The following is a 21,276-nucleotide window of genomic DNA, read 5'->3' on the forward strand; positions in this document are numbered from 1 at the left end:
CCTCACACTTATAACCTCGCACTTTGCCTTCAGGATTGAAAGGCCTACCTTAGACGTGACTTATAGGTTTTAAGTGCTGTGACCTGAGATATAAGGAAACTCATAGCTGTGGTGAGTGGTGCTAGAACCAGCTCAAACATGCTGCAATTGCAGGGATGCAGTCACAGTTTGAGTGGTCTCTCATGGGTGGCATAATACATGCTGCAGCCCATGAGAGACCCCTGGTGTACCTATGCCTTAGGTACCTCAGTACCATATACTAGGGACTTAGAAGGGTACACCAAAAACAAATTGGGAAGGTACCCAAAGTGCTTACCATGTCCCATTTAGGGAGGGAGCACAGCGACTGGGGTCCTGTTTAGCAGGATCACAGTCAGACTTGTCAGAAAACAGAATGATACCAGCAAAAAGCGAGGGTAACTATGAAAACAGATCCTACTTCCCTACACAGTGCTAATACATCTACACAATAATGATGCTTGGTACATGTGTGTGGTGTGGACCAAGCAGCTGACTAACATGTGTCCGCTATGGGAATATTGCCTAAAAAGGCCATAGACGCTTCTATTTTGGGAGTAGAATGTGCTCTAGGAGGTATAGTTAAAGTTCTCTTCGCTTTAGCGTAGCAAGTTTGAATACATTTAACAATCCATCTAGAAATACCAGAATCAGGGATAGGCTTTCCTTTATGAGGTGGAGCAAAAGCAATACAAAGTTGTTTTGAAAAAATCTTTGTTTTATCAATCTAATACAATAGTTGCTCTTTTGACATCAAGTGTATTTAGAGCTCTTTCTGCTCCTGAATCAGGTTGAGGGAAGAAAACAGGTAACTCAACTTATTGATATGAAAAGCAGAGATCACTTTTAGGAGGAACTTTGAGTTTGTATGAAGAACCAGCCTATCTCTATGAAGCTGAAAGAATGGGTCTTCCAAGGTTAGTGCCTGTAGCTGACCAACACGTTTTAGTTAAGTGACAGCAATTAGAAAGGAAAACTTCCAAGAAAGAAATTGTAATGGACAATTGTGCAATGGTTCAAAAGGTGGACACATAAGCATTGTGAGAACAATGTTAAGGTTCCAGGCAGGTGGCACCCTCGGTGGTATTATACTTTTAAGGTCTTCCATAAAGTGTTTAATTACTGCAACTTTGAATAAGGATAAATGTTGTCTGTTTTGAAGATATGCAGCTTCTGCTGCAAGATATAGTCAAATGGATGTATAGGCTAGGCCTGCCCGCTGTAGATGCAAAAAATAACAAATACTATGTTGTATAGATGCATCTAGTGGATCAATTGTGTTATTATTATAATATATCACAAATATTTCCACTTTGCTGCATAACATGCCATAGTGCTAGGTTTTCTTGCTTCCTAAAGAATTGTCATACAATCTGGTGGTAGGTTTAGGTATCCAAATTCTATAATTTCAGGAGCCAAATTGCTAAATTGAGCTCCTTGGAGTCTGGGTGTTTGATTTCTTCATGGTTCTGCATGAGTAGGTTTGAAATGAGGTGAAGCTTCTGGTGTGGAACTACTGACAGTTCTAGTAGTGCGGTAAACAATGGTTGACAAACCCATGTAGGAGCCACTAGAATTAGCATGAGAGATGCCAGCCTGAGCATCCAAACAAGAAATGGAAGAAAATACATAAGTTAATATCCCCAATCTGTTCATCCATTGGGCACTGCCTTTGGATAGAGGGTGTGAGAAACTGGAGGCGAAGTCCGGGCATTTTTAGTTCACTGCTGTCGAAGAGATCTATTTGCAGGAACCCCAATGTTTGAAAGTATGGCAGGAGAACTTGGGGGTAAAGTTCCCAATCGTGGACTTGTTGCTGCATCCTGCTGAGGAGGTCAGCAAAGTCATTGTCTGTCCCTGGAAGGTGTACTGCTATAAGTTAGATTTTGTGATGAATCGCCCAATGCCAAATGGTCTGAGAACAGTTGTAGGTAGTGTGTACCCCAATATTTTTGTACATAGTACATTGTTGTCATATTGTCCGTCCGGACTAGGAAAACTTTCCCGGTGAGGTAAAAATGCTTCCAAAGTCAGCTGAACTTCTTGCAGCTCTAGGTAGTTGATGTGAATGCAATGTTGCCATAAAGTTGCCTTGTTGCAAAAGTGGAAGCACCTGTTGAAGTGTGACCATATGGAAGTGATCTGATAATATGTACAGGTTTAATGGCCTGAGATCTAAGACTGGCCTTAATGAACCGTCTTATTTGGGAATTAGGAAGTAGAGTGACTAGACCCCTGATCCTAGATGTTGAAGTGAAACAGGTTCTATAGCTCCTTTTGTTAGAAGAGCTTGTACTTCTTGTTTGAGCAGATACTGGTGCTATAACAAGAGTTTGTGAGTGCGAAGTGGAATTTTGGGAGGGTTGCTTGAGATATCTAGGCAAAACACATGTTGTAAAATGTCCAATACACATTTGTCTGATGTTTTTTATTGCCAAATGGGAAGAAACTGTTGCAGTTTTCCCCCCGACAGGTGATGAATGATCGAGGGGAAGTGATATGAAGTTACTGCTTGTTGGGGAATGGAGAGGTACATGTTGGTATACCTCTACCTATGCCTTCAAAAGTGTTTCCTCTGTAGCCACCCTTGTAGAATTTTCTAGAGGGGGAGGATTGTGTCTGAGTTTTTTATGAAGATGCCACCACATCTGTGGTATTACTTTTGGAGCCTCCTCTATAAAAATGAGCAGCGACACGAGCCTCTGTTAGGAGGAGACTGAAGTGCTCCCAAAGATTTTGCCAATTTTGTTTAGGTTTTCATTTTTTCAAGTGATTTTTCCACTTTAGGCCCATAGAGGTGCTCTTTGTCAAAAGGGGCGTTAAGGATAGTTTCTTGAACTTCTGGTTTAAAACCAGAGATTCTTAACCATGCGTGTCTTCTGAGGAGAATGCTGGTGTTGACTCCTCTGGCTGCAGTGTCCGCAGCATCTAACGCACATCTAATAGAGGAATTGGAAAAGAGATTTCCTTCCTGTACTAGTACTTGCCCTCTTTTCTTGTGTTCTGGGAGATATTGCAATAAATGTTCCATTTCGTCCCAGTGGGCCCTATCGTACCTAACCTACAGACCTTGTGTATTGGCTATTCGCCAATGGTTGGCTGACTGAGCAGCTACCCTTTTGCCTGAGGCAGCTATTCATTTTGATTTTTTATCTGGAGGTTGTGACTCTACTGAGGTTTGTGAATTTTATCTTTTACTAGCATTAGAGATAACTAAAGAATCCCAAGGAAGCGGGCCATGAATAAAAACTGGGTCAGGTGGGGGTTATATATTTTTTGTCCACCCTAGGTGTAATGATACGTGCCCTCACTGGATCTTTAAAAATGTCTTTAGCATGCCTCATTATACCTCTCAACATAAGCAATCACTGAGATGCTCTATGTGTGTTTCCTAAAGTTTCAAAGAGGAAATCTTCTTCTAGGTATTTCTTGTGTAAAGTTACACCATGGTATGTGGCTGTTCTGGCTTTACACCGACTCTGTATTAGCTGTTTATTTGATTATCACCACGAAGCTCACCTGAGCTAAAGCGCCGCATTCACGCGCTCAGCCTGCCCTCCTAGACCCCCCAAACACAGCGAGTCCCCGCTGTCAGAAGGGGAAGGGGAAAACGCCCACACCGCCAGCGCGGTCAAAGGCGAAGCCACGCCCACTGCGAGGCCACGCCCATAATAATTACTATAAATGTGTCGCCCATTCCAGCGCAGCGGACGAGCGCAGCGGGAGCGCCGTTTGCGCGCCGAAGGCGCGCCTAACGCAAGCCCGTCTGCGCCCGTCCGCGCACGACCGGGCCTAGGGCCAGACCCCCTGGCTTCCAGAGCCTCCACCAAAACCACATATTCCCGTCGTGACCTCTTAAGCCTTAGACCTTCTATCGCCCCCTCATGCAGATATATCCATGATATGAATGGACCCTTCGTCAGCTGCACGAACTGCCAGCCAGTCCAGCTCAGACTCCTCACACGAGAGCCGAAGCCCGCAACCCTCAAACTTGCCTCGCTGAACTGTCGCTCCCTCCCCAAGCATGCGACACTTATCCACCACTTAATGGAAGACTACGAGATTGACATACTCTTCCTAACGGAAACGTGGCTTACTCCACACTCTGACTCGGACATAGTGTTAGCCACTCCACCGGGATTCCTTATCCAGTCTCTCCCTCGACCACTAGGCAGAGGGGGAGGCATTGCTATCATCTACCGAGAGGCTTTCACCTGTAACTCCAGCGACGCACAAATCCCAGACTCTGAAAGCCTCCAATTCTCAATCAAACTAGACCCTACGAATTCCCTCTCAGGGATTCTAGTCTACCGCCCCCCCGGCCACCCCGGCCCCTTCCCCAATGCCCTCCTAGACACTATAGCAACACAGGCTCACTCCGTCACGAATTTTATCTTAGTGGGAGATTTGAACATCCACTTCGAAGATACTTCAGATTCTGGAGTAGCCGACCTAATCACTGAACTAGCGGCCTCGGACCTCCGTCTCCTTAACTCAGGAGCCACTCACATCAAAGGCCATCTGCTGGACCCAGTGTTCACCAGCACCCCCGCGATGCAAGTAATAGATTCCATCCCCCTTCCTTGGACGGACCACTTCTTGGTCCTATTCCAACTTCCAGGATCCCTTAGGAAACCTCAGAAACTGCCCACCTTCACTAGAGGCAGGACCTGGTCCAAACTTCCCATTGAAGAATGGGCCAATACCCTGATATCTACTACCCCGACTCATGAAGATATCCCGGACAACGCCGATAGTAACTTTAGAAACTGGATCACGACCTCCCTGGACTCTGTGCTCCCACTCAGAATGCGTGAAGACAAAACCAACAACACGGGTTCTGCACCGTGGTACACCCCAGAACTTCGTCAGCTCCGCAAAAATTGTAAAAAAGCCGAACGGCTTTGGAGAAAAGACTGGCACAATGCCAGCAAAGAGGCCTACCACTCCTCAGTCAAAACCTATAAAACTGCAATTAAGCTCTCCAAAGCCTCCCACTATGACACCCGGATAAAGGAAGCCTCAAATTCCTCTAGGGAATCCTACCTCATCGTGAAGGAGCTATTAAAAATCCCCATCTCTCCCTTGTCCACCACCCCCCAGGTAGACAGAAGCAACGACCTAGCCGCATACTTCAACAACAAAATCGCCCGTATCCTCACATCCCTCCCTCCCCCTAGCCTCCCCACCCGCAGAAACATTACTCAGCCCCCCGATCAGACGGGAATACGCCCCCAACTCGAGACATTCAGGCCAGTAACACATAACGAAGTGGAAGCTACCCTGAATAAAATAAAAAGCGGATCTCCTTTAGACCCTGCACCCTTGAGATTTCTCAAAAACGTGGCCCCCGCTATCACCCCTACACTCACGGAGCTTATCAACTGCTCACTTGCACAAGGAACAGTTCCCGTCAGCTGGAAAAGTGCAGTGGTGAAGGCACTCCTTAAAAAACCCCAGCTCGATCCAAATGATATGGCAAATTACCGACCCATATCCCTCCTCCCGGGGATTAGCAAGATCACAGAGAAACTGGTGAATAGTCAACTCTCCCGATTCCTCGAGACAAATAACATCCTACGGCAATCCCAAACCGGGTTCCGTCCGGGACACGGCACAGACACCGCCCTGATTGCCGTCATCGAAGAAGCAAGGCGCATTCTAGACTCAGGAGGATCAGTGGCAGTGATCCTCCTGGATCTGAGTGCTGCCTTCGACACGGTTAACCACCGTGTCCTTCTTCACCGATTGGCAACAGCAGGGCTTACCGGGATGGCACTCAGCTGGGTAGAGTCCTTTCTTACTGGACGCACGTTCCAGGTCTGGGACGGTGAACACCACTCGTCCACACTTCCACTTACCAGCGGGGTTCCTCAGGGCTCCTCCCTGAGTCCCACACTTTTTAATGTGTATATGGCCCCTTTGGAAGATGTAGTATCACCATTCGGGATAAAAATCGTGAGCTACGCTGACGACACACAATTGGTCGTCTCCCTATCACAACTAGACGACCACCCAGACAAATTACCAAACTGTCTCACCGAAATTCACGGGTGGATGTGCGAATCGTCATTGAAACTCAACGGTTCCAAAACCGAAGTGATGCTCATGGGCAAACAATGGGCGACCATCCCCCTGGCGATCTGGCCAGACGTGTTCGGGGAAATCCCCACCCCGAAACACGAAATCAAGACCCTCGGTGTCTGGCTAGAACCCGACCTCTCAATGAAGACCCAAGCGGCCAAAACGGCCGGGACCTGTCTAGGGCTTCTGCGGACTATCCGCAAAATCTTCCCCCTCCTACCGCCCGTGTCTAGGAAACTACTAGTTCAGGGCCTTATAATGTCGCGGTTAGACTACAGCAATATGGTCTACCTAGGTGCGCCGGAACCCACCTTAGCGAGACTGCAAAGAGCCCAGAATGCAGCAGCTCGCCTAATCATGAGCGTACCCCCCAGAGTATCCGCCAAACCCGCTATTAAGGCTCTGCACTGGCTCCCAGTCCGCCAAAGGGTGGAATTTAAAGCCATGTGCACGGCCCATAAACTAATCAATGGATCGGGACCTGCGATTCTCAGCGGTTTGGTCACCCCCTACATAGCACCGAGAGCTCTACGATCTGAGAACGAGCACCTGGCCAACATCCCCAAATTCAAGAGGACTCGTACCGGAGGTCGACGTTTCTCTGTAAAAGCGTCCACTGGTTGGAACTCCCTCCCACGCTCCCTCAGACTGGAGTCCAACTACCTGACGTTCAGAAAAAAACTTAAAACCCTCCTTTTTCCTAAATAAACCCTTCATCCTTATCCCCCATCAGCAGGTTTTAATCTTCACAGCGCGGGGATGCCCTCGGGTCACCAGGCGCTTTATAAGTTGCTAAAATAAAAAAAAAAATAAATCTACATGTATTATGCTTTTATCTGACTGCGATCTTATTTTGTTACTCACGTACTACTTATTACCATTATTGTAACAAAAAGTCTGATCAATCACCTTCTTGTTTCCCTTACCCCTTCTTTCTGTAAAGCGCTCTGATATCTGCAAAGATCTTGTTTGCGCTATATAAAACTTTGAAATAATAATAAATATGAAGTATTATCAACAGGAGGGGAAGGTTTAGCAGAGCATAGATCTGGATCGGTGTTTGCAGGTGGATCAATATTATCCCCTGGATCTGGTAGTGGTTGATCATAATTGTCATCCCCATATACTTTATATCAGGATCTGTAGCCGGGGAGCCTCATGGTGTGATAAGTTGTGGGTCTCAAGCTGGTATAATAGGTACTGGTGAAGAAGGTAGAGGGGTTTGATGAATGTGGTGAATAAGGCTAGTAGCCATGGCCTTCTTTTAAAGAGGGATTTTATATCCGGTGTCTATTTTCTTTTTGGAGGACAGTATCAATGATTTTGTTGTAATATATCCAGTGGCAGGATTTATATGGATTTTCTTCTGTTTTTAATCCAGCTTTTGTTTCATGGTTTCCAGATTTGGCTCCAGCGGCTTTAAAGATGCATCTTTCTGTTTAGAATGCTGAAATTTCTGGTACCAAACTAGATTTGTCCTTTTTAGCTTTCTGAACCGAAGGTTTTGGAACCAAAGCGGTATCATCTCAGCTCGAGCCTGAAGGCTTGACTTGCTGTTTCGGTGCCGAGCCAAAGAACGGGGCTTTGGAATCAGAGCCTCAGTGCCTACCATGGCCTGATAGTGGTGGTCCAGAAGCCTTTTGTTTGGTGGAAGAGGATTTTGTGGGCAAAGGGGCTTTGGCACCCTGCTCAGCTGGAACGTCGTGGGACTCTAGTTCAATCTTCAACTCAGAATCAGAGTCCCAGACAGAGAAGGCTTCTTCCTCTTCCGCTGCTGACGCTTCCATTTCAACTTGCTCGATATCTTCTCCAAAGTTTTCAGAGGTATCCATGAACTTTCCTGATGCATTTCTCTTTGCTGAGCCTGACAGTCCCGCAGTGACTTTTTGGATCAGAACGACCGACAAGCATCGCAGTCTTCTTCTTTATGGTCCGGGAAGAGGCAAAGGTTACCAACGTTATGAAGGTTGGTGTGCAGGTATTTGGAATGGCCCCTTGGACAGAATTGAAATGAAGTAAGTTCCATCTGCAGTAGAATAAATGAAGGCTCTTCGAGTGGAAGTCAGACAAACAAAACGGGCTTGGCCCAAAGGCTGTGATTAGAGTCGCTCAATTCTAAAATTAAAGTTTTCCAAATTTTGACACCCGGATGATAGAAGACGTGATCAAAACAATGCCGACGAGGGTAGAGTGAATTAAGTACTGGAGGGATCCTAATTAATAGTTTCAAATAGAAGTGCAGCAATACACATTTGAACCTGATGGCGGAAAGAAAACAATCTAACAATAGAGACGATGCCCAATGCCCACTATCACTGAAAGGAGGAGTCAACCTACCTCGTGACTTGAAATGACTTCTTCGAAGAAAAAAAACTTGGCAGGAGTATGCAGAGCATGTGTATCTACAGGAGGCATGCCTCAAACACGGAGGTAACAATTGCTAATATAAGTATTAGAAAGAATACGAAACAGAGATCTGGACCCTGCCATAGGTAAAGGCTACAAGTAAGAAGATAACATATTAAGGGAACAAGAGCCAATGCACAGGCAAGGATTACACAACATCGCAGAGTTGGTATAACCACCATCAAAAAGAGTAGCAGATGTCGGTGTGTTGTAGAGTATTGGGGTAAGATCCACGACACTATGCGTCAGGTGTTGGGGGTAGCATTGTTGCCGGAGGCGAGGAGATGCCTCCTTAATGTTTGGGAGCCCACTGATCTTAATTTGGCGCAGACAAAATGGACAACACTTGGCTATACGATAGTGAAAAGAAATATAGCTCAGCATTGGGGATCCGAGCTGACTCCTACCCTTGAGTGATGGAAAGAGGACCTGGACTGGTGTATGTTTCGTGAAAAGACTGTTTACGTAGCGAGAGGCCGACCTCGAAAGTGGGCGTCAGTTGGGGGTCTTGGAACCAATATAGGGGGGAGATCTGTGTGCCACCTAGAGATTCTGTTTTTGATATTTCTCCATCCCAGTGAGTTCTTGATTTGTATGTACCCTGTTCACCCCACCCATGTAAGTTGTAATGTGATGTGGGAAAGTGCTTCTTCTGTACTGTGGTTCTTATCTGTGATGTCTTGCTTTAAAAACAAGAAATATATTTAAAAAAAAGAGTAGTAGAACTTAAAGGAAAACCAGCCGTGCACAATAGAAATTCAATGAAAAGTGTACCGTGCCAAAAAATAGCAAAAAGGGCCGTAACAACTGAAGGACAGATCAAAAACGAATGTCCTAGTGGGAACCTCGGACAGGTCAGAAACATAGGCTGCAGAGAAGAGTGCAAACTTCACCGAACTGGAAACTCACAGTAGCCGAAAAGTACAAGCATTCCCTCTGTATAGAAGCTCGCACCGAGGGCATAAACAAGATGTCTCTATAAGAGATAACAAAAGTCAGAAGAAATGCTTACCAACATACCAAAATGTTTCCAAAGGAGCAGGTGAGATGGGGAAACTTCCTAACTGGAAGAAAATACCACAAGCAAATGACCTCTTGAGCATGAAGCCCATCATCAGAAGAAAAAAGGGAACGAAAATAGGTATCCATGTGCAACACACCCTGTCATCGACAGTATTTAAATAATAAAATCTGCTAACCGCAGGAATATCATATTGGGTGACACCAACTGTCACGTGACCCATGGAGACATTGGCGTCTTCCCTAAGTTAGCATGAGCATGCTGTAGGCTGTCCAATGCTTTGCACACGTTGCTACATGAGCTTATTTTGCTAATATTTTGTTTGATACTTTCACATGAGAACTCACTGCTGTGTTTTCACGCTTTGCAGGTTCCTGGGATTTAGTCTCAACATTGAGAACAAGGTCGAACAACAAAGCCCCTAGTTATTCTGCTCTGGTCCGGCCCTAGCACCTAGACAAAACATACAGTTACAGCTGTTGTTTGGGAATATGTACTTTGGGCTTATCGGAATAAACGGATAGGTAGGACACACTTGGAGAGGGACCATTCCAGGGAGAGGAGCATGACAGCACCTATGATGTAGAACTATCGCCTATACATTGAGGTACGATGTCTGCAGATAACACCCAGAGATCTTTTAATATATATAATCATCCTGCATCTATGCAAGGGAGGGAGGTTAGGCTACTCTGTCTCCCACTATGACAGATCATTTTATGCTCTACTGATTAATCGCTTTGCTGACTGTATTTGTGTTATGCATTTTTCTGCTTATTATGGCACGTATACTGCATATTAAGAGTACGTTATTGAAAATAAATATTTTAAACTTGTATGTGTCTCTGTCAGATCTTATTGTGGACACGTACAAGAGTGTGAGCAAAAGGGTGTGTCTTGTAACCGCGATTCCTGAGCAAGTCGGAAGTGTTGTGTTCTAGGGTCTAATCACTTGTTCCTCTGTAAGTGAGTAGGAGGGGAAGTGAGACACTATAGCTAGTCTGTTCTTGGCTCATGTGTACTAAGGTAGTAGGATGACTCAGTCCATATATACCAAGATACCAAGGTCCCATAATCCTATGCATAGTTCTGTGTTTGCGCAGAATCCCTGCAACATGGTGCCACCAATGTTTGGTCAGGTACTTATTCAGAGGCCCACTGAGTAGCGGTTGCGCTCATCCACAATACCCGTTCGAAGCTTCACAGAGACACCTGTGACGGATGGGCTGTGCCTTGTACAGTTTGGGAATAGACCTATTTCTAAAGGTTTTTCAAGCTTGAATTCTAAAAGGTTTCTTAGACCCATTTTGCGCTACCATTTTCTTTGACTTTCTATACAATATGGCACAACCAGTCGCTATTGCGGCGCATAGCCGGATGGCGGTTACGCAACATTTGACTAAGTCTGGGTCCCCAATGCAGGGGCGACCTTTATTTTCATAGTGGAACCCGATACAGCATACCGCTTTGAGTTGGGTTACATTTCCAGCAGTTAATGCTAATGATAATTGTTTTCATACGTACACGGCCGCTGCTCCTCAGGCAGCGTATCGTCCATATGAGTTGATTGAGGTTCCATTGACTTCCTTGAAGCATACCATTTGGTTTAATGCCGCCCTTCCCCACCCGGTCTCTGTTGTTCAAATGGGTCTCTTGTCTATTGATAGGGCTACCTGGTCTGTTTTGGACGGTTTTACACCACATCCTAATAATCTCAATATTACTATTGTAGAGCTACGTTTGCTATATACCTAGTTAGTACATCTTCATAGATGAGTCATACAGTTTATGTCTCAAGCACTTTTGGTAGCTCTGGCTGGAGCTGCTCCTCAGGCACCGGTTCAGGCTGAGGGTCTTGTGATTAGTCCCTTCATGATTAACTCAGTGATGGACAAACGTCTTCAGAATCATGAGGATCTTACTTTTTGGATAGCACAAAGAATTGAACTGATTGAAGTTGTTATTTGTCATGTACCGTTTCTTTAACAGGTGAATGGGAGGAGCCATAAGAGACTGAGTCTCCATGTTGCGAATTCAGGGGTGCTGTGACTTCAACTGCCTTAGCTTACCTTGGAATGTTGATGGCAAATTAATTCCACGGCAATAGCTCTGGCTCTTGGAACAGCCCTGTGAACAGCCACTCCATACGAGGAAAAAAAACGAGGCCGTCGCAAAGCCCCCGAGTACGGTGTCGCCAGGAGTCTAATTCGATGTTCGTTAATTGTCTTCGGCTGCAGCTTCCGACAGGAGTCGCAATCTTTGGTATTGTGGTGTTCTCCCAAACACCACATGCAAACTGGATGAGGGTCCGTAGCCCACATCTGTCATGTACAAGACACACAAGGCTGTAAGCCTGAAGACATGAGTAAAAAAAGCAGTTTCAATCGACCAAAAATTTCAAGGTAGGCTGGTTCTCCGGATCCGGGTTGCAGGATGGAAAAGAAGAAACTGACTCATATTACTCCGCTGATGTCACGCGGTGTCAACATCAATACGGAGTTGTATGACGCCAGGGGAGAATTCAAAAGTTAAGGATTCTGCGGCCAGATGTCTCTATCAGATACATTGTTTTAATGTTGCCTATTTTTCAGCCATGAATACTGAAAAATCTGTAGTAGTAAATGCCATACAAGGAGTGGGAAGTGGATGGAACAGGCTGTGGGAGCCCTTGTAAATTAATGAATGCCATTCACAAACTGAACTCCCACCTGTCCTCCCCATGGAAAAAGGTAGGTGATTTACTTAAGACAAGGGGCAGAGTAACTCCTCTTCCAGAATGAGGGGGGGGGTGGGGGGGGAATCGATCACTCCAGATTTGCTGAGTTTACTGCGAAAGGCCTTTCTCCATGGGAAAGAATGTTAGGCATGTAAAGTAAAAAAACGGACTTTTGCACATTCAGATGCCCTACCCCTGGTGTGAAATTGTACACTGTGTACAAATCCTCACTAGGGGATAACAGAGCCTTCAAAAAAGTCACCCGACAGGTGGATAGTATGTCTGGAAACGTACACCTAGCTCGGGGTTCAAGGAATATTGTTACACCAGTTTAGTGAACTGTGAAAGTACAATCAGGTATATTTGTAGAATTCCACCCATATTTTTTACCCTTATCTTTATGAAACAGACCCGATCTCTGTTCTTCAGTTCTGTTATCTGCTACGATCAAGAGTATGTAGATGCTTCACTGCTTTCAGGAAAGATGGGAGGAAAAGCTGCATGTGGCCCTCACATGCTCCACTTAAAGAGAAAAGGACTTGAGAACATGGATGAATTTACATGTCAGAAGGAGAGAGTTGTTCTCAAGGTTGGCTACATACCATCAAATAGGTGTTCCGAGCCCTCTTTGAGCAGGCAGCTGACATTCAAAGGAATGAAAAGCTGGGCACGGAGTGGATCGCCATAGAGGTAACTAGGCAGTGCAAAGGGTCCTTCTAAAACGGGAACCAATAAAAATCCACAGGATGTGGCTTTGCGATGCCATCCCTGGACCTAAGAGAGGAGATAAAGAAAAGGTAAGTCATTTGCAGATGGTAATAAAGATACTGGCACAGTCCTGTGGCAGATTGAAGCAAAAAAGAGAAGACAGGTCATTTACACAGATGACTGAATTCTACTGGAGTTTAATTTATACCGTTTTTAATATCCCAGAGGAGGAACAGAAGCACATGATGGCAGGTAGGGGATTGCAGTTGGCCTATGTGGCAAGAATTCTGTTGATGTGTAGGATTGAATAGCATGGTGCCCTTATTCTGACATTGGTTTGTTCAACTAAGAGTGTAGTGGATCGAAGAGGAGTCTGGAATATAACACATTAAGTTTTCCCTAATGTATTGTTGTGTCTGGCTGGTAGGATGTGGGTTAAGAGTTTGCCTATGTGGAAAGTGTTTTGGCATCAATCCCAATGAGTAGTGGAATGCCCTCCATATGTTACTATGATTGTGTAGCTGCACCAATGCCTAGAGTGGAATAAAGGAGAGCTATGGACAGGTGTGCATGCAGTCTTGCTAACCATTTATCAGAAAGCAAAAGCCACACAATTGATGGACAGAATGCAGAACAAATTAAAACATTCACCCCCAGTCAAGAGATCTGGGTTAAACCCATCATTCTTTTGCTCACCATGCCACCCCAGTTTAGACCTGGCCATATGAAAATCAGTCTTGAACCTGTGCCTCATGGGAACAGTCCAGCCCGAACTGCCAAGTCATGTCCTCCCTGGTCCGGAAACAAGCATCCTAGGTCCCGTTTCGGGGTTCCACCCCTCATCAGCCAGGATAGCTTGATTCCAGTGGCACATTGAGCCCAGGGCCCATGTGTAGTGTCTTCTTTAAGGTTGAGAATGCCTGCGCCATGATGTTCTGGTCACTGGCATTCTCTTTGGAATGTTAGGATTTGAATGTTGACCGTTACGAGAACTGTGAGGGCTGGGGGCCAGCTGCTGCACAGCACCCGTTAGCATCAATAAACTTCACCTGCAACTTACATCCTGAATGGTCTCAGTTACAACAAATTACATGGTGACGATCGGTGACAGGTGTCTGCAGACCCCACGAAAGAAGAGAGGAAATTTTTACCTGAAACGCAGCTTTCATCAGCGAGTCGGCGCATTCTTGACGATCCAGTCATTACTTTGTCTTCGTTGGTGAGATCGAGAGAAAATATCGCCGGAGCTGAAGGCATTGAGGTACTGTCTTTCCTTGAAATAAAAAAAAATATATGCGGCAGCGGCAAGAAGAGGGCATAGAGTTAACCCTTGTCACAGCACGTCATAAAGAGGTTGACGTTTTAGACTTCCTTTCACGCCATCTTGGGCGTTTCAAGCAACGTTCACTTGCGCATTTAAAAAAAAGTATACGCCATTTTTTTAAGTGACTACGTCTGTGTTCACGCTCGACGTCGAAGCCATCTTGTGGTTGGTGTTACAGCAAACTTCTGGACATTTCGTTGGAGTTAAAATAAACCCTGTGTGAGAAGTTGGCCTGGTATATGATGTTCACTATTCTAGTGAGCACCTTGCACCAGTCCAAACGACCCTTATGGTGATCAACCTTATAGATCAGCTATCCTAGGGGTAGCATGGACAAAAGCAGTCTTAGGCTAAACTCAAGAGGGCATGTGAAGCCAGCTGTTTTACCATATACAATCCTTTTAAATACCAAATGAAAGGACACCACACAAGTTATATATTACAAAATATATGTATTATTTCTAGAATAATCCCCTATACTCTTTATGAGCACAGAAGCACAAGCGTTAAACAAAGAACACAGTACAACATACAATAAGCTGCACAATTATGGATAGGCCGGGTGGCCACTCAAACCATATATTAAAAAAGTGGTATAAGTACCACGTCACGAACAATGGTAAGGCCTAGGGCCTTGGGAATTGCTGGGCCTACACTGGACTAACGAAGGTTAGGACATAGGAGGCCCACAGGATGCGAGTGCAGTGTCTATAGGCAACCGCGTTTCCCATACAAGTCAATGGTGCGTAAAAATCAGAAAGTGATAGGTTTAGGAGACTTCCGACTTGACTAGAACGTAGCCACTTAGAACTAGGACACTAGAGGTGTAAACCACTACAGGAGCACCGGAGTTATATCGTTACCTCACCCACAGGAAGCAGGTGCATAGGTGCCAAAGTGTGTCGGGTTTCTTCGTGAAGTTCTATGGAGCCTGGAGGAAAAGATGCTGCAGGCGGCCAGGAGAGAAGAGTCCGGTTAGATCCAAGGGTGGATCGAAGATGAAGAGTACCTGAAAGCAGAGGGGACAGAGTCTGGGTCACTAGCCAGTGACCAGGATGGAACCAGGACGGAACCAGGCAATGTTGGGTTGCGATCAGGTGCTGTCGAGTAGTTTGTCTCCGCTGCCACGTGGACCAAGAAGGATCGAGGATGACCAGCTGGTGAACACGAGCTGTCCCACAAAGGCTCTTGCTATCGGCGGTGTCGGTACTCGAATCAGAGTCACCAAGCCTTGGCAAAGTCAACCCACGCAGGACTCGAAGATGTCTTCTTGATCGGACCGGGACAGTCAGATCGGTGGCTCCTTTTCAGAGGAGCTGGGGACAGTCTGGACCAACCAGATCAGCAGTATAGTTTTGATGGATCGTCGTCACAGAGGCCACTAGCCAACGAGCAAGCGACCGGACAACGCGTCGAGCAGGAAAAGTGCAAAGGGGCCCCACGCAGCACTCGGAGAGTGTGGAGAGGTGATCTTTGGAGCACAGGCTGCTCGGGGCTGGGGCTCCTCAAACCCCAAAGCACAGCGTCGAGGGAGCCCCGGGAGCTGCGCAGGAAGCACTTCGTCGACTTTTCAAGATGGCCGGTCCCACGTCTCACGTCGCCTCCACGGGTCTAAGCTTTGCTAGGACTGTGGATCGGGCTGTTGGAAGTCTGGGAGTCCAGGTCTTGTCGGTCTCTGTTGTTCGAGCTCCGGCGGGAGCAAGGGCAAAGGAAGTCTCGATGTGCTGATGGTGCCTGCTTGCACAGGGTGGCCACTCCTTGACCACAAGGGAGATTCTTCAGTCTTCTATGTTGAGTAGGATGTCGAAGGGTCCAGAGTTTCGTTTCAAAGTTTCAGTCGGGATGATCTCCTTTGCATTGGCACAGCTCCTACCTTTATTCCAAATCAAGGGGCTGGATCACCTGCTAGGTCCCTCCTATGGGTGGGACCCAGGAAGGGGGTTGTTACACCCCTTTCTTTTTGTCCAGTTTCGCGCCAGAGCTGGGGCTGGAGTGCCCCAGCACCGGTTTGAACTGGACTATGCATGGGACGCCTTGTGCGCCCCAGGAAGTGTCTCGTTTCATTCAGCCCTCCCTGCCCCAATCCACTATCTCCTGTCTGGGTTGGTGTAACACCTCCCTGTGACAGGATACCATTTGTCCAGGCCTCCTCTGCCGGAGTTTCGGTCAGCAGCAGGAGGCCAGACTTGTGTCGGTGGCAACAGCATCCATTTTGTGATGCTGAGGCTCTGGTTAGATTTAACCACGTTTAAGCAAAGTAACATGTCTTCTCCCTCTAGAAGGGTGGAATGCTACCCCCGTCGCCAGGACTGGCGAGGGGGTAGTATTCCAAAGCGTATGACACCTTACACGACATGTTTTGATAAAGCCAAACCAAAGTTAGCAAGTAACCGCGAGGATTATAACGCACTTAAGAGTATATGGTATGCCAATATCCCAGAACAGCTAAGGGACTTGGTTCCGAAAGCTGCAGACAGGCTCAGCTCATGCTAGAGCACCATCTCACATAAAACCAAGCACTCTGCCTCCAGGATTGTTAAGGCCTGCCATAGGAGTGACTTATAGGTGTATATGTGTCCAGATATAAGTTTAGATATAGGTATACTATAACTAAGCAAGGGGTGATTACACCACCTTGCCCCAGCTGAGTGATCAGCCAGTTGTGTCAGTTTGGATAGCCAGCCAGGGGTGGCAAAAGATATGCTGCAGCCCCTGGTAGGCCTTGAATGCACCTATGCCCTGGGTACCTATAGTACACTGTACAGGGGGTAATAAGGTGAACCAATATCCAATTGGAGATGTACCTAAGGTACATGGAGTCCATTTTACAGAGAGAGCAGATAGCCTGGGGCCCTGATTAGCAGGGTTCCAGGCCAACTAAGTCGGAAACCAGCTAAACACTAGGCAAAAAATCTGGGGTAACCATAGTCAGGTATCCACCTTCCTACACACTGCGCGTGTCATATTTCCTCGGAGTAGACATAAACCCTGCGAGTGTCATTTTCTTTTTACCGGCAAGTAGATATCCTTGGTGCTGGTCATTGGTGACACGCACAACTGTTTACATGTTGTTTCGAGTCAAAATCCAACTTCCTTTGTGCTTGTTATCGGTGACACGCTCACCTGGTTGCACATGTTGTTTCAAGTCTGAATCTTTCATGCTTGTTATCGGTGACACGCACACCATTTAAATTTCAGGTAACGTTCCCGCAATACATTACTACAAGAGTGAAAGATTACCTTCATGGTGATGCGCACACCTGGCGCAAATTATATTTATTCACAGTGATGCACACACCAAGCGCATGGTATATCGCATAATCAAGATTATTACAACAGCGAACATGATATCTTCACGGTGATGCGCACACCTGACGAAATACATTGATTTATTCACTGAGATGCGCACACCTAGCACATCATATAATGTATATGTTTTTGCGTGAAATGTTCTTTTGGAAATTAATATTATTTTCTTTAGAAAATTAATATTTTTATAACAGTGGTAAAATGTGTTTTTTTTTTTTAGACCATTGTTATCTAGAGTTGTACTTTTAATATGCAGTCAGTTTCTCCACCTCCACCCTTGCTTGAGATGCCGGGTGAACCTCCCATCTCATGGAAAAAATGGTATGATGCCTTTATTACTTATATTGGTGCTATTGGTGGTTCACGTTACAGGGCTGAGAGAAAAAAATGTCTCTTGATAATTGTTTTGGGGTTTGAAGTGAGATCTATTTTTAAACATTTACCCCCTTTAGTACGTGCAGCCGATGAAGAAGAAATTGATGAATATGTGGAAACAGTCAAGAAATTGGAATTACGATTTGACATTCAACCCAGTCCAGTCGTTGAGAGACATACTGTAACGGGGTGTACCGGAGGGCTTCCGTATGTACAAGGTCCCCACAGCTTCATGGTGCATTACTCCCGCGAGCCCAAAGGCCGACCGAGGGGAAGCTCGACATAACACTTTTACAACCCCCCCTCTCTCTCTTCCTTCATCGCAGGACCCTGGTGCAAGCATGAGAGATCCGGACGACGTGGAATGGCCCTTTAAATCCTGGGAAGAAGCGGAGTGGGAGGAGCCAACCTATCACAGTTGCCCGTCAAAAGGTGAGCCCTCCGAAGCCCAGGTGTGCTTGTTCACCCGGAGGTCGGAGTAGAGGAGTGTGCGGAGTGCGGATTTGCGAGAGGAGAAGACGGAGACAGGACGGACGGAGGACGAGAGGAGTGTAACAGCGGAGGAGGGAGCGAGGAGCATCGCCGGAGGTACCGTGAGCGGAAGGAGGGGAACATCGGAGGAAGGTCCGCGGAGGAGCGTAGGAGAAGGAGGTCGGCGAGGGTCATCAAACGCCGTTGGAGTCGAGGAAACGAGACACCTGACCGGAGCAGAGTCGGCGCCTGCACCGGACGGAGGAAAGCCAGGAGGCCACCGTTCCTGTGAGCCGCCCAGCCACTCACCCAGGGGAGGTGCGTGGCTCAGCCAGGTGCGTGACCGGTTAAGGGGCTGGGTAGGAGGCAGAAGTACCCTAGGTACACCCCCACGGGGCGTCTGATTCCCCGGTACCCTTTCCCTGTGCACATATTCCCTCCCTCACGTTAGTGCACTGTGTTAAAAGAGCACCGGTGAAAACATCCCTCACTCCCTTCCCTGTACTGGCACATGAGGACAGAAGTCTCACCATATCCTTGTCTTCTCTTTGCTTTGCTGGAGAGCTACTCCCCACGCCGTGACGGACTCCGAAGAGGAAGAACCACCCCCCAGAGGACCGGAAGGGATCCGTAAGAAAGAGAAGGTCCGCCATAGGAGACGGAGCAGAAGCCGGTCCCCCCGGAGGCCCCCTCCTACAAGAAAGAGTTTTACAGACCAGTTATTTGTCTCAATACAGCCTCATTTACCCCGAGTACGGTTGTTGCCCATAACTCCTGCGCCGCTACCCGCCCAAAGCGTAACACATACATTCTTTAAGCAAGAACAGAGGCATGGAGAGAAGGTGGAATATTTCATTTTTGCACTGCGCATTTTCAGTGCAGAATGTCAGTTCGAGGGGTTTAGCGATCAGCTGATAAGAGACCAGTATATTTGCAAGTGCACTGACAAGAGCATCCAACAGACGTTACTCTTTTTAGGGAATCTCACTCTTGAAGAGACTATTCCTGTAGCAAAAAGCATCGAACTCTCAACATTTTCGGTGAAGCAACTTGATGAGAAATCTTCATCCACATCCATGAAAGATCAATCTGTCAGTGTTGTAAGGTACAAAGAGGTTAAAAATAATACTTGTTGACAACCTGAAAACAAGTTTTTCAAACAAACGCATTTTTGTTTTAAATGAGGTAATTTTCCTCATTTTAAATCAGGAAGCCCTTGTCGAGCTAAAAATGTAATTTGCAGAGTATGTGGGAGACTTGGACATTTCGCAACAGTTTGTCAAAATGGGAAGCAAAACATGTCTTTTCCCCAAGATCCTAAACAAATCACCAACACATCTTCTTCTGTTGCAAATGTTTCTGTATCTGAATCCAAATCTAATGATTTTAGCAACATACAAGATGATTTGAGGGAGATGGTTGTTGTAGTTGGTGATATGAACACTGATTCTAATAAATACTCTGAGTGTGTAGATCCTTATGTTGATGTTGAGATTGGTAACAAGAAAGTTTGTTTGCTAGTTGACTCGGGTGCTAGAATAACTATGTTAACACAAGAAAGATTCAAAGAAGTTTGGGGAACTCGTCCCTTACAACCTCCAGATAGATCTCCAGTTTCATACGAAGGGAGGACCATTGAATTAGCGGGGTATTTTGAGGACTCACTGGAATTTAGAGGACGAAAGATTTTCGGTAAAGTCTATGTAGCTATCAAGGGTTTAAACATCCTTGGGTGGTTCCACCAGGGACTTTTTAAGATGGTACTTAGGCCAGGCACAAGGGACCAGGTTTCTATTCTTCGTTCGAATGATTTTATTGACTTGTTGACTGACCGTTTTCCCTCTGTATTTGGTGATGGTCTTGGACAGGTTAAAGGATTCACCCAAGTTATTAAGGTCAAAGATAACGCTATACCTGTTAAGCATAGGCTTAGAAAAGTTCTATTTAGCGTTAGGGAGCAATTAGAACAGGAGCTCAATGGTCTTTGTAAGAAAGGAATCATTGAACCAATAGAATTGTCTCTTTATCTCCCTTGGTCGTTGCCAAAAATAAAAATGGTGAGCTTCGTGTCTGTGTAGACTTGCGCAGTCTTAATAAAAATATTTGGATCGATTCAGATCCCCTTCCAGAGATTCCAGACATGCTATCATTAAGAAATGGTTCGAAGTGGTTTAGTAAATTGGACTTGGCATCAGCTTATCACCAGGTGGTTCTTGACCCATCATCTAGACACCTCACTGCTTTTGTTTCCCCTATTGGGGCCTTCCAATACTGCTGCATGGTCTGGCCTCTGCGGCAGCAGTTTTTCAGAGGATCATGTCAAACTTGCTTAAAAATACCAAAGGGGTTGTTGTCTTTCAAGACGATGTTTTAATTCACGCGGAGACCTGTGAATCACATGATGATACCATGTTTTGTGTGTTAGAGGCTTTGCGTGATGCTGGTGTTGTTTTAAAAAAAGAGAAATGTGTTTTCAAAGTACAGAAAGTGGAGTATCTAGGACACGTCCTTTCCGAACATGAAGTTGAACCAAGACCAGGTCTTGTTAAAGCGATAGTAGATTGTCCTGCTTCCAAGGACAAGGTTGGACTTAAGTCATTTATCGGTTTGTGTGGGTTTTACTCACGGGTTATACCTGACTATGCCTCCAAAGTACAACCCCTGTCTGATATGCTCAAGAAAAGTGTTCCTTTCTTCTGGGATGACCATTGCAAGGAGTGGATTAAAAATGAGCTAGTTAGCCCCAAGATACTCAAACCTTTTGATCTCAATGTTACATGCACCATCACTGTGGATGCTAGTGGTGTGGGGTTGGATGCTGTTCTCACCCAAAACATCAATGGA

The 21,276-nt window shown here is 46.0% G+C and overlaps 1 protein-coding gene across 7 annotated transcripts in view; it reads right to left on the reverse strand.

Moving 5' to 3' along the window:
• The window catches only part of DEPDC5 (DEP domain containing 5, GATOR1 subcomplex subunit), a 592,834-nt gene that overhangs the window by 88,338 nt on the left and 483,220 nt on the right, over positions 1-21,276 (reverse strand). For all 7 annotated transcript variants that reach the window (XM_086942813.1, XM_086942812.1, XM_086942810.1 and 4 more), the window contains one exon: positions 12,848-13,019. In XM_086942813.1, the coding sequence (XP_086798939.1) occupies positions 12,848-13,019 (172 nt within the window). The remainder of the gene's footprint in view (positions 1-12,847; positions 13,020-21,276) is intronic.

Source organism: Lissotriton vulgaris, chromosome 11 (assembly GCF_964263255.1).
Source record: "Lissotriton vulgaris chromosome 11, aLisVul1.2, whole genome shotgun sequence".
NCBI lineage: Eukaryota > Metazoa > Chordata > Amphibia > Caudata > Salamandridae > Lissotriton > Lissotriton vulgaris.